This window comes from Zingiber officinale, chromosome 5A, assembly GCF_018446385.1.
Source record: "Zingiber officinale cultivar Zhangliang chromosome 5A, Zo_v1.1, whole genome shotgun sequence".
In the NCBI taxonomy this organism is placed as follows: Eukaryota; Viridiplantae; Streptophyta; class Magnoliopsida; order Zingiberales; family Zingiberaceae; genus Zingiber; species Zingiber officinale.
Window position 1 is genome coordinate 136,349,099 of NC_055994.1, and position 14,161 is coordinate 136,363,259.

The 14,161-nt window shown below is 39.6% G+C and overlaps 1 protein-coding gene across 1 annotated transcript in view; it reads right to left on the reverse strand.

Annotated features, from left to right (window-relative positions):
• The window catches only part of LOC121980066 (calmodulin-binding transcription activator 4-like), a 40,646-nt gene that overhangs the window by 10,865 nt on the left and 15,620 nt on the right, over window positions 1-14,161 (reverse strand). The window contains exons 5-8 of the mRNA XM_042532035.1: window positions 10,644-10,732; window positions 3,514-3,574; window positions 935-1,012; window positions 780-830 (exon numbers count right to left, since the gene is read on the reverse strand). Of these exons, the coding sequence (XP_042387969.1) occupies window positions 780-830; window positions 935-1,012; window positions 3,514-3,574; window positions 10,644-10,732 (279 nt within the window). The remainder of the gene's footprint in view (window positions 1-779; window positions 831-934; window positions 1,013-3,513; window positions 3,575-10,643; window positions 10,733-14,161) is intronic.

The window sequence follows — 14,161 nt, forward strand, 5'->3', positions numbered from 1 at the left end:
TGTTAGAATATACCAACAAATCATCATCCTCCCTTTAACGAATCAGAATAGGTGAAGAACGGAAATAAGGCTTGTCTTCCATGAAGGTAACATCAATTGAGACAAAATTTTTGTTAATACTGGGACAATAACACCTATAATCTTTCTGAAGATGAGAACGGAAGATACACTTTAAAGACTTGGGATCAAATTTAGTGATATGTAGACCGAATAAAACAAGTGCTACCAAATATCCTAGGGTTAACAGGAAACAACTTATTGGGAAAAAGATTTTGTAAGGGATCTCACCATGAAGAACAGAGCATGGCATGCGGTTAATGAGAAAACATGTCGTAGAAACTACATCAACCCTTACAAAACATGGCATGCAGTAACAAAGGGACCTAATTTTGCAAACCTTAAACTAAGACAGTGATATTTTGCAAATTGACATGACTCACAATCTAATGAAGACACCTTACTATATTGTGAACAAAGTTTTTTAAGCAAAGGGAGAAATGGATATCCCAACCTATAATGAGTTTCGAAAGGAGAAGTGACATTAGAGCAAGCAAAAGAATTTGGCAGCAGCAGTGCGTCAAGAATGTGAGGCCTCCATATTCATGTCCTTTACCTATAATCCTCTTCGTCAAAAGATTCTGAAATAAGTAATGAGATGCAACAGTTAAGATTACGAGTTAATTGATTGACAAAGAGCAAATTAAAGGATAAATTAGGTAAATGTAAACGGAGGACAGAAGAAGCAAAGGGGTAGGATTGATAGTGTCAGACCCACGAACACAAGATGAAGACCCATTAGCTAAAGTAACGGTAAGAGTGTTAGCTTTGGACTGAAAAATAAAAAAGAGAATAGAATTATCTATTATATGATCCGTGGTACCAGAATCAATGACCCATTTGGAGGATGAGGAAGGAAGACATGTGTTTTATTTACCTGAATCAGCAATAGCAATGATAAAGGGAGATGAAGACTTGAGTGATTCCTGATATTGTGAGAACTTGGCAAATTCATCTGCAAAGATAAAGACCGATTTATAGCAGACATCATTAGTGGATATATGGGTCAAGTATTTTGCTGATTTTTATACTGAAGTTTTCTACATTCAAACTTTGTATGACCTAATTTATGATACTAGTTGCACATAATACTACCCGAATTCGTCATTCGAGTTTCAAAGTCATGTCAGTCACCTCCTTTGTTTCCACTGTAACTAGTTGATCTTAATGACACATAATTAGTATTGCGACTCACCAAAGCACCACTAAGCAGAATAGGTGCAATACTTTTTGTACAAAGAACATGACTAAATACATCTTGCAAAGAAGAGACCTTAGAATCATAGAGAACTTATGACTTAGCAGGGAGATAGGTCAGCGAGGAAGCTCATGATAGACATTTGTTCGAGTTGGCGTTGTTGAACCTTCACATCAAGGCTAAAGGGCGGCAACATATTAAGCTCCTCATATGTCTTCTTGAATGCCATAAAATAATTGATACCGTAAAATGCTTTGCAAACCTCATACATGCAGGACAGATTTCTTTTCCAGAGTACAAAAATTTCAAGTAATCCATTAGTTCTTTAACAAACTCACAGTGATTGATTAAACCCATTACCTCACTATCAATACAATTCTGAATCTGAAGGAACAAGCGAGCATCCTCTCTAAGCCATGTTTGCTTTGAATAATCTTGAGGTTCATTAGTCAAATGATCATTTTTGTCAATACTTCATAGATAAAGACGAGCAATCTTACTCCAATCCAAATGGTTTGAACCATTTAACTTATAGTCCATGATTTTAGATATCACAAGCATCACATCCGTCACAATAGAAAGCTTATTTTCATCCATAAGACTTTATCCTAAAGAAAATCAAATAAAAGAAGAATTCGAAGGAAGATCCAAACCAACAAGTACAGATAACCCACGTGTGCCTAGGTGTTGTTCGCGTTGAGGAAAGCAGGGTGATAGGTTTAAGCTGACGGCAAGGATCACTGACGGCCGAGATTGGGCGATGTTGGCAATGCTTCTGATGACGATATCGGAGAGCATCGCAAACGGCAACGATTGTCGTGGATAGGACTTACGCGATGGCTACTTGACAGCCGGAATCTAAGACCCCGACATCGTGGAAGGAGAGTCGGCACCTGGTGCGGCGATGGGTTAGCACAGGAGTAGCCCTGTGCGTTGTACACCGGCGAAGGGGAGGTGCAACAATGACTTGCGTCGGCGAGTAGTAGTCGACTTCGTGCGCGAACGGAGGAGGGAAGGAAAGAGTGTCAACGAGGAGGTCATGGCCGGCTGGTGGAGGCACTTGCGTGTGGGCAACGGTGAGGAAGTGACGTGCGCGAAGATGAAAGTACGTGAGAGGTAGAAGAGGTGGAGATGGAACCTAATTTTGAATCCCTAATTTCGAAGTTGCTCTGATACTATGTTATTTGAGATAAAAAGAATTGATACTCTTTATTGAAGAGTGAGGCATATTTATATACAAACTAGGAATCTATCTTTAAAAACTATAATTAGGCTAATTGACAATTAACTAATTGACAGATATATTAACTAATATATATAGATAATATGGTAACTAATATATAATGACAATACTACAATAATTAGAAGAATAGTGCAAACAAGAGAGAACACAAGCACTGTTTTCCAGATATTTTCAACCCCAAGAACCCCTAAAAGGATTATTTTTAACAGCACCATGTTCAGATATAAAAGTATAAATAAAGAGTTGAAATAGTGCAATCAAATGATGTTTTTTACTGGATCCCTCTGAATAGACAACTTAGAGAATCTGCTATAGTTAATAATTTCACAATCACTTCAGGTCTATAGACTCTACTTTGAAGTCAAAGTCGTTTTCCAGATATACACATCTATAATTTCATGTGTTGGTTTCCTAAGGAAAATATGTGGATAAAAAATTCTCCCTGCATTAAAAGGAAAAGTACAGTTAATACATCCAGGGAAAAAGTGTAATCTAATTGAACTGATCTTGCATTTAAATCCTACATAACTTCATTCTAAGCAGGATAGCAGTAATATATTTCTTCCATTATACTATGAAGCCACCAAATACTACCAGGAAATCCCACCCCTTTTGCCCTCCCTTCTCTTTCAAGAACAAGAAAAGAAGTGAATTCTCAAATCAGGTTTGAACTTTGATGCACAACTTTAATAAATCCCAATAGGTTCCATTCACATGGAAAAGCCACTCATGATAACAAGAGCAATAGAAATGAAAATGAAATTGAAGAACTTCAGAAGAAGGCTTAACTCAACATCAACAATCGATGTTAAACCTAATTACAAAAGCTCAAACGGGTAAGATAAAGAAAGGTTTTTAGAGAGACACCTAATGGATTGAATATATCTTAACTAATTTCTTCCAGAATTCATATTTCCTTTTTCAGATGATTAATATGAATCCTTCTCATTTCACATTGGAGTGCTCTAAGTAACAAGACATAATCAGCAGAAAAAGAGCATCATCCATGTAAAACCTTGAAGCAACATACCTCGACAACATCTCTGTAATGCACAAGAACTATGTGCTCAAAGGCCCTGCAAGCAAACCTGGAATAAGATATCTAAAATCACAGCGACATGGCTGAAAAAACACATCCTGAAATTGTATTTAAACAATTAAATATTCCAAACAATACGAAGAATATAATGAGGATTGAATTTATTGAAATTCAATAGGCTTTCATCCATATCAGTGCCCTTGGCATACTTGCCATATGGATACTTTTTATGTATCTTGTCAAACTACACTTGAAACAATACTATGTTCATATTACTCTTGAACCAATAAATCTCAAGTTAGTGATTTGCATGTGATAATTGAATTAATGTACCCTTATGAATTATGAGAGAAGAGAAGAGATGGAACTTGAAAGACAACACAATGAGCTCCAGGCTAAAGTGGATGGCACAAGGCAGAAATGGAGTGACAATACAGAGAAGTTGAGATACCGGTGAGATATGCAAGAAAAAAAATGATATTTTAAATCAATCTAGTGTCCAAGAACTAATTGTTACCTACTGAGGTTTAATTAAGGCTAACTAATGGATCGCGAAGTTAATCAGGGGTAACTAGTAGTATTTATGACTGAACCAGTGAACCTTATTTCCTGATTTTATGGTATCTGAACCAAATTTGGGTTCAAATTGAGGGTAGATTGGCTAATTGAAGGTTGCACTAGGTGGAAATGAAATCTGCATGTGCTTTGGGTTTAAATCAGGCTTGAATCAAGCCCAATCTAGATGAGTCTTTGATGAACTGGAATTGAATCAGTTAGATTTGGTTGTCTTTTAGTGTTTTGAGTGGAGAACCTTAAGCCTCTTTTATCCCCTATTAGAATATTGTAATATAACTAGGGATATTATTGTAATTATATTGTATATTCTCCTCTATATAAGATAATAACTCCGTTGTGTCTAAGACACAGGTTTCTCTTCTTAACATGGTATCAGAGCCAAAACCCTAATTTTCTGCGCCGTCGTTCCTCTCTTGTGCACGCACAGTGTCGTTCGCCAAAACCCTAATTTTCTTCCCCTTGTTCCAACGGAGCGTATCATCCGCGTCTTCTTTGGTGAGTCCCTTGTCCCGCGGGTGGCCAACACCGTCCTCCCCGCAGCAACCCAACTCACCGAGAAGTACAACCAAGGCATCTCTTACAACCAGGAAAACGCAGCATCGCGACTTCCTTGCGATTTTATGCTAGGGCACGAAACAGCGCCTCCCGCACCACTTCTTCCTTTCTCCTCCGAGAAGGGTTACGCCTTCTCCTTCGACGTTCTTCGCACGCAGACATGCCGTCGTTGTTCTGCAGCCACCGTCACCGAGGATCGGCGACACCAACCTTCACGCCACCTTCAGCAGTTGCTCGCCCGTGAGGTTGTTCCAACTGCCGAATCAGGAGTACACCACTAACTTCTCCTGATTCCTCAGCCACATCCTGTTCACCGGAGACTCGGGTGCAACCACGACCCTTGTCTTCTCCGTCATTGTTTTCTCCAGCAACCAAGAGCCTTTCTTCACAATTCTTTCCAAACTAATCAATGAATACATCTGGCGTCCCAAAGCCAGATACCTCAATCTTTACTAACCACGTCACTGCACCCCTCTCTTTCGAGCAGTTGGATGGTAAAAATTGTGTCTCTTGGGCATCTCACATTGAGCTTTGGCTTGTTGGAGAGGGTTATGAGACACATCTCACTCAAACTGAAAAAGATGTTCAAGTCGTCGATGGTCCTCTATGGAAGAAGGTTGACGCTCAGTTGTGTTGTATTATCCGAGCCACTATCTATCCATCTCTTACGAATGTCTTCCGTACTCACAAAACCTGCAAAGTTGTTTGGACACAGGCTCAACAACTCTTTACAAACACCTCTCGGCGACTCTATCAAGTTTGTGAAGATCTCATGATCATCCTCAGTACCCATCAGATTAAGGATTCAATGTCAACTTGCCTGGGTTCGGTCTCTAGCCTTCTTTATGATTTCAATGAACTGCTACCACCTGCGGCCAGTCCTATTGAAGAGCTTGAAAATCGGAAGAAATTTTTTATGTCCCTGGCTTTATATGGTCTGCCCACAGATTATTCTCATGCTCCTGATCAGATCTTGGGCAGCCCCACAGAAGCTACCATGGACAATACATGGGCGACTCTCCTCCGCGTCCCGACCAAGATCTTGATGATGCCTCATTCCGTTCCTGTTGACTCGTCAGCTTTGGTCTCTCGACACAACACCAAACCTTTGCCTCGCAAGGGTGGCAAAGGTCGTCTTTGGTGTGATCATTGCCACCGCTCGGGTCACACGATTGATAAGTGTTGGGGTTTGCATGGTCGACCTCCTCATGCTGCTCAGATCATTCAGAGTTCTGTTGCTTCTTCAGCTTCCACTTCACATTTAACACCGGACCCGACCCCACCACCTTTCTATAATAACTTTTTGAAATGGTTTGAGGATCGTCATGCTTCTGACTCCATTACCACTGTTGCATACACTGGTAATTCCTTTGCTAGCATATCTCGCTCTTCAGGTCCTTAGGTTCTTGATTTTGGGGCCACCGATCATATCACTAGTAATAAATCCCTATTTTCTTCTCTCACTACTTCTGGTTATTCACCAATTGTCACCATAGCCCATGGTTCCCAAACTCAATGAAGGGTATTGGTATTGTTCATCCTTCTGTCTCTTTCCATTCATAATGTTCTTTATGTTCCCGAAGCTCCCTTTAATTTATTGTCAATAAGTCAACTTACTCGGTCTCTTGATTGTGTCATTTCTTTTACTAAAACGTCTGTTTCCTTACGGGACCGGAGTACGGGGAGGATGATTGGCTTCGGATGTGAGTCTCATGGTCTTTATCGGCTTCAACAACCCTCTCTTGTTGGTTCGGCGGCGGCATCTCCACTTCTTATTCATGCTCAGTTGGGTCATCCAGGTCTTGATAAGTTGAAACAATTACATCCTAGTCTTTCTCACTTAGAGTTTTTGTCTTGTAAGTCGTGTCATTTAGGTAAGGATGTTCGTAGTTCTTTTTCTCCTCGTACGAGTCAGGCTATGACCCTCTTTGCTTTGATTCATTCTGATGTTTGGGGTCCAAGTCGTGTTTCTTCTACATTGGGATCACGATATTTTGTTACTTTTATAGACAATTTTTCCCGTTGTACATGGTTATATCTAATGAAAGAACATTCAGAATTATTTTCTATTTTTCAATCTTTTTTTCATGAAATCAAAACTCAGTTTGGTATTTCTCTTCGAACTTTGCAAAGTGATAATGCACACGAGTATCTTTCTACTCAGTTTCGTTCCTTCTTGGCATCTCATGGTGTGTTGCATCACACGTCTTGCCCTCATACCCCTCAATAGAATGGGGTTGCAGAACGCAAGAATCGTTATCTCCTTAAGACCACTCGGACTCTTCTTCTCCATTCTCAAGTTCCTCATCAGTTTTGGGATGATACCATACTTATTGCGTGTTATCTCATCAATCGCATGCCTTCCTCCACTCTACAGGGTAAAATACCTCATCATATCCTCTACCCTCATCATCCTCTACATCCTTTACCACCTCGAGTCTTTGGTTCTATATGTTTTGCTCATGATCTTAATCCTAGCATTGATAAACTCTCTCCCCGGTCTCATAAATGTGCTTTCCTTAGGTACCCACGGTCTCAGAAAGGGTACAAGTGTTATTCCCCTACTCTTCGTTGGTACTTCTGCTGATGTTACATTCTTTGATTCAGTTTCATATTTTGGGCCTCCCGCTTCCTAGTCCGAGGTTTCTCCATCTCCACCTGCACCAATGACTATCATTTATCCTCTAGGGGTGCCTCTATCATCCCCAGCCTCGTCTCCTCCTTTGTAGGTTTATCAGCGTCGTCCTCGTCCTGCTTGACCACCGCCCGGCACTGACACTGCCATGGACACATCTTTGGAGCCAAGTCCTTCGCCGTTTCCTCTAGTCCCATCTCCTGACTCTGATATTTCCATTGCACTTCGAAAGGGTATGCGTTCCACTCGTAATCCTTCTCCTCACTATGTTTCTTTGAGTTATCATCTTCTTTCTCCTTCCTATTATTCTTGTCTTTCTTCCTTGTCGTCTGTTTCTCTTCCAAAGACAACAGGTGATGCTTTTGCCCATCCAGGATGGAAACAGGCTATGCTCAATGAAATTTGTGCTTTAAAGAATAGTGAGACTTGGGACCTCGTTCCTCTACCCACCTGGGAAGTCAGTTGTTGGTTGTCGATGGGTGTATATAGTGAAGGTTGGTCCAGACGATATGGTTGACAGACTTAAGGCTCGTCCTGTCGCTAAATGCTATACTCAGATCTTTGGATTGGATTATGAGGATACTTTTTCTCCTGTTGCCAAGATATCTTCTGTACGCCTATTCCTGTCAATTGTTGCGATTCGCCATTGGCCCCTTTATCAGTTGGACATCAAAAATGCATTCTTACATGGTGATCTACTCGAGGAAGTCTACATGGAGCAACCTCCATGTTTTGTTGCTCAAGGGGGAGTCTTTTGGTCTTGTATGTCGCCTGCGGAAATCTTTATATGGCCTCAAGCAATCACCCAGAACATGGTTCGGTAGATTTAGTACTGTAATTCAACAGTTTGACATGACTTGGAGCGAGGCTGACCATTCTGTCTTTTATCGCCACTCATCTACTCGTTGCATCTACGTAGTGGTTTATGTTAATGATCTTGTCATCACAGGTAGTGATCATCTTGGGATTAAACATCTTTTCAAACATTTCCAGACAAAGGATCTCGGTAAACTCAAATACTTCTTGGCAATATAAATAGCACAGTCTAAACAGGGAATCGTCATATCCCAAAAGAAGTATGTAATGGATATTTTGGAAGAAACAGGAATGTTAAACTCAAAGACAGTCGACAACCCTATGAATCCTAATGTCAAGCTCATGCCAAATCAGGGGGAGCCTCTTCCAAATCCTGAATGGTACAGGCAATTAGTAGGAAAACTAAGCTACCTTACTGTTACTCGTCCGGATATCTCATTTGCGATAAGTGTAATAAGTCAGTTTCTCAACTCTCCATGCAAAGAACATTGGGATGTTGTGACTCGCATTATTCGATATATCAGAGGCGCACCAGGAAAGGTCTTTTGTATGCAGACAAAGGACATACTCGAGTCGTAGGATACTCTGATGCAGATTGGGCAGGATCTCCTACTGATAGAAAGTCCACTTCTAGGTTTTGTATATTTATCGGAGGTAACCTTGTTTCTTGGAAAAGCAAAAAGTAAAATGTTGTGACAAGATCCAGTGCAGAGGCAGAGTATCGAGCTATGGTCATAACTAGCCAAGAGCTTATATGGCTAAAACGGTTGCTTCAGGAACTCAAGTTTGGGGAGGTTACACAAATGTCACTTGTATGTGACAACCAGGCCGCCAAACAAATTGCCTCGAATCCAGTTTTTCATGAGAGGACAAAGCATATTGAAGTTGACTGTCCCTTCGTTAGAGAGAAGGTCATATCGGGAGAAATATCTACTAGTTTTGTCAACTCACATGATTGACTAGTAGATATATTCACTAAGTCACTGAGAGGTCCCGAATTGACTATATATGTAATAAGCTTGGTACATATGATCTATATTCTTCTCAAGCAGGAGTGTTGAAATATTGTAACATAACTAGGGGTATTATTGTAATTATGTTGTATATTCTCCTCTATATAAGACAATAACTCCGTGGTGTCTAAGACACGGATTTCTCTTCTTAACATCCCCCATGCCTCATTCCCTACTTCTCAAATCCCCTCACAATTTACTCCCACTCCTGGTAATTTCTCCCCCAGAAGCAGCACCAATCACAGTCAATGTTGCTGTCAACATACTACCACCCAAGCACTGCTCGTTCCCCATCATTCTAATGGTCTCACAAACACCAACTTCTGCTGTTGTTCCCATCACCATTGCTGCCCTTGCTTGTTGTCGCCACACTGCCTACATATGGCAGCCACCATTGCTTGTGAACCAACACCAGACAACCCTTCCACAAAATTAAAAAAAAATCCCAATACTCTCAAGCAGCAACAAAATTCTCCCAAGAAGCAACCCCCACTTCTTTGCCCTTTCATGCAGGGATTGAGCAACACTTCTCTGTTTTTCAATAAGTGTAAGAAGCATTAGTTTACGTTATTTTGAAAGTTGTTCCTCATTTCCAGTAGCACCTGAGTGAGAGAGCGAGGAAAGTTGTGCAACAATGAAGGCATGATTTCTTCCTCCTACAGCACCTAATTAGCATTTGATAAAGAAACCACTTCTGCTGGTGAATCCCTAAAGGTTTTCTCATAGTGTGAATCAGTAATTGCATTTGATAATATTAAAGTGATTTTGGTAGTTTGTGTTCTTCCTACATTGATGCTTCCAGCTTTGCATGCGCTGAAGAGATCATCACGCAGTCGGCATGGGTTTAAGCTATACCAATGGCCATGAAGGTCCATTTGGGCTGTGCCACTACTGGATGGTCTAAATACCGGTTGGCAGGTAGACTGCTCCACACCAAATCCATGTAGCATGAATTGATATTTAAATAATGTACATTCCAATAACTATATGGGACATATTAAAAATAGTCATAATTGATCTTCTAGGCCATAGACTTATGAAAATGCCCTTGTATTTGCTACAAAAAATCTCACCTTTTAAAACTGTTCTCACTCAATATCTGAATTCCTCTTTAATTCAACTGAAAATGCATTGATATGGTAACTCCTAAGCTTAAACTATTATGTCGAAAATACAAATTATCTCATAAATTCAAAATAAGGTTTATAATTGATAATTACCAAAATGGTAAAACTTGTTAAATTCCAACATATGTAACCTAGTTGAATTCAACCAAATGCACACAAGAATGAGGATGCAAAATAGTTTGATCTTAAAGCAACAGACAAATCATGGTATGGGCAAAAAAATGAAAAAGGTCAAATGGCTAAATTGTATGCCAATTTATTTTTCAATAGATGCCTCATGGGTAAAAGAATAGACTATCACAATGAGTTTGCATGTAAATCAGAATAAGGGAATTATGTTTCAGCAAATAAACTATCAAGAAATATTTAATGATTAAAGCTTACGGATGAAGCATCCAATAACTCCTCCTTTGGAAATTAGAATTTTCCTGTCCACGAGCATAATAACAGTTTAATACTTCAGAATTTCCAACCTGTTAATGAGAGGACATATAGGCATCATCATAAATACTTTTAAGTCCCAGTTTTATGGGGACAGTTAGGACTTACAAAATGATGAATTAGCGAAAACGTGATAAAGCAATAGTTCTATCGATAAATAAACTATTATAGTTATAATAAAATCAGAACTTCTCTTGAAGCTGTAATGTAAAAAGGGAAGAAAACTGACAACTTGACTCTGATGATAAAAATATAATTGTTTGTTTTGTTCTATGCTAATGGTAGAGGAAGACAAACAGAGATGGTATGGGTTCCCAGATATGCTCAATAACACCATTTGGGGTTTTAGACCCTAAACCATTTGACGCCAACATTATGGAAGATTTGGCAATTATCAATCAGACTCGTGTTCTTTTTCCAATATTCTGAGGCCCTTACCAGAGACCTAAATTTACATATACCTGGCTTGAAATCAATCGTTACGTACCCGCTTTATCTTCTACAGGGGTCCCATAGATAAAGAATAATCAAGACTCAATCTTCTGTCTGCTTTTCTATATATCGTATTGCAGTCTTAGCCTGATAAATATTCTGTGATCAGTATTTCAGATAAAATTTTACAACCATTTGTCACAGATGCAGAAGTAGGTAACTCTTCTTGCTTCTATTGTTGTTGAGAACTAGCCTCTCAGTCACACATTCCTCATCCTGTGACACCTAAGTAGTTCAATGCTGACTTCCTGGATAGCACTGGTAAAGTTATTGTAGCAAAAAGGCAGGTTGAAGAAAGATGTCACTTTTTAAAACATTATTAATTACCATTAGGGACCTAGTTGTAAACATCACACAGGACTAAAGTGTAATATTACAATGATAAATATTATATACAGGTAGAGGTACTTACGATATACAAATTAGTTGTCACTTTATTAAGAAGAAAGTACAAACCAAGAAATCGTCATATCATTTGTCAGTGATAATCAACCAATAGATTGCTAACTGAGTCTAAATATACTAGATAGGGAAAGCAATCCGACCAATTTTCCACTGTCGTTTACAATTCCTTTGTAACTTGCTTCTGTGGAGCAAACAGCATGGTTAAGATGCCCAAGAGGAAACTAGAAGTCCTTGGATTTATAGAGTATAGGATTCTTCTACAGCATAAACTAATCAAACAATGAATAGCAATAAGCTGACAGACGTATGCAATGGATCGAAAAAATTCCACATCAATACTCTTCATGTACATCCAGGATAGTTTAGGATGTCTACAGGTAATTTTTACGTAATATAAGATTAAGTAGACTACTAAAACATTAGTGAAGAGAAACCTAGCCAGATAGAATATAGACATCAATATTATTTCCTAATATTCAGGAACTATAGTAAAAAAAATTCAAGATCTAAGGTATTCCAGTATCTATGTTAATGGTAGAAAGATGACTTCCAAACAAGACATATAGCTAATAAAGCAAACCAAAATATTAAAAAATAAAAAAAGGATAGATTAATTCAATGGACTAAGGGGTACAAGGCCAAAGCATGCCTAAACCCAAAAAATGGAGAGGCCTTTTGTTGGTGTTGGTTCAAGGCTGATGACAATGGAGAATAAATGTTGAAGATAATGGAGATTAAATGAGTTTTAATGGTCTAGAGTTAATGGTGTCTTTTCATTTGTCTTGTTGTCTTTTCATTTCTTTTTGTTTTGTCTATTTAAGGTTCGTGATGTAATGGTTTCTAAAAACTATCTATCGAAAATCCAGAAAAAAGCATTTGCTCAAAGATTGTTCGAGTGTTCTTAAGTTTTGGTTCGTTTCATCCTGCAGAAGGTTGTGCTACAAAAGCTAGCGTCTGCAGAAGGTTATGTTGTTCTCTGTCTTGCTTCTGTTGTAGTTTCTGATATTGATGCAGGTTTGTTTCCGCACCGTGAAAACCTACAAGTGGTATCAGAGCACTTAGTGATCTTTCGGGAGCTGTGGAAGTCTTGTGAAGTTTTTGGGAGGTTGTTTCTGTCCTACAGAAGGAGATGGAAGCAAGCGGAAGCAGTTTTTCTTCTACGACGCCTCCTGTGTTTGATGGGGAGAACTATCAAGCGTGGGCGGTGAAGATGAGCACTTTCATGGAGGGTAGTGACTTGTGGGAAGCAGTGAAGGATGATTATGAAGTGACCCCACTCCCTGACAATCCTACAATCAATCAAATACGGATTCACAAGGAAAGTATCACAAGGAAGGCGAAGGCGAAGTCGTGCCTTTATGCTGCAGTGTCACCTTTTATATTCAACAAGATCATGAAGTTTCCAACCGCGAAGGATATTTGGAATTTTCTGAAGATTGAGTACGAAGGTGATGAGAAGATAAGAGGTATGAAGGCTTTGAATTTGATGCGGGAGTTCGAGAGATAACAAATGAAGGAGAATGAGGCTGTGAAGGATTTTTCAGATAGATTGATCAATCTGGCTAACAGAATCAGAGTTCTAAGCACAGATATGAAGGACGACCGGATCGTGCAAAAGATTTTAGTGGCATTGCCAGAAAGGTTTGAAGCTACGATTGCCTCTTTGGAGAACACCAAGGATCTGTCCGATATAAGGTTGGCGGAGTTGTTGAGTGCATTAGAAGCTCAAGAACAAAGAAGGTTGATGAGAAGGGAAGTTCCCGCAGAAGCCATGGAAGGAGCCTTACCAGCAAGGTCTCAGATGAGAGCTTCTGGAAGAGAAAAGATGTTTTGGAACCAACAGAAAGGGAATGCGGAAGGTTCAAGCAGTAACAAAGGTCATGCTGAACAGAGGCATCTTTCTGAGAGTGGTTCTGCTTATCAGAGAGAAAGGTTTGATTCTTGCAAATATTGTGGAGGCACAAATCATCCACATTACAAGTGTTGGAGGAGGCCAGACGTGAAGTGCAATAATTGTCATAAGTTTGGGCATATTGCAAGATTTTGGCAGGAGAAATATTCTCGGCAAGATGCTAGAAGGTGCTACAAATAACGAGGTAGAGTTGATGTTTACAGCATCTTGTTTTGCTACAGGTGTGACTCGTAGAAGTTGGTTGGTGGATAGCGGATGTACCCACCACATGTCGTATGATGAGAAGTCATTTGCAAATTTAGATCGAAGTTTCTGTGCTAAAGTGAAGATTGGAAATGGTGATTACATCGATGTTGAAGGAAGAGGAGATGTAGTCGTTGATGGTCTAAAAGGTAGAAAGTTGATAAGTGATGTATTGTATGTACCTAAGATTGATCAAAATCTTTTGAGTGTTGGTCAACTCGTGCAGAAGGGGTGCAAGGTGATGTTCGAAGAAGGATTCTGTTTGATAGTAGATTCTTCTGGGAAGGAGATACTCAAGATTTAGATGAAAAACAAGAGCTTCTCCTTTGATCCCGTGTCACAGGGTCAGCAAGCTATGGTGGCCCAAGATAACGAAGCAGAACTTTGGCACAGAAGGTTGGGGCATTTC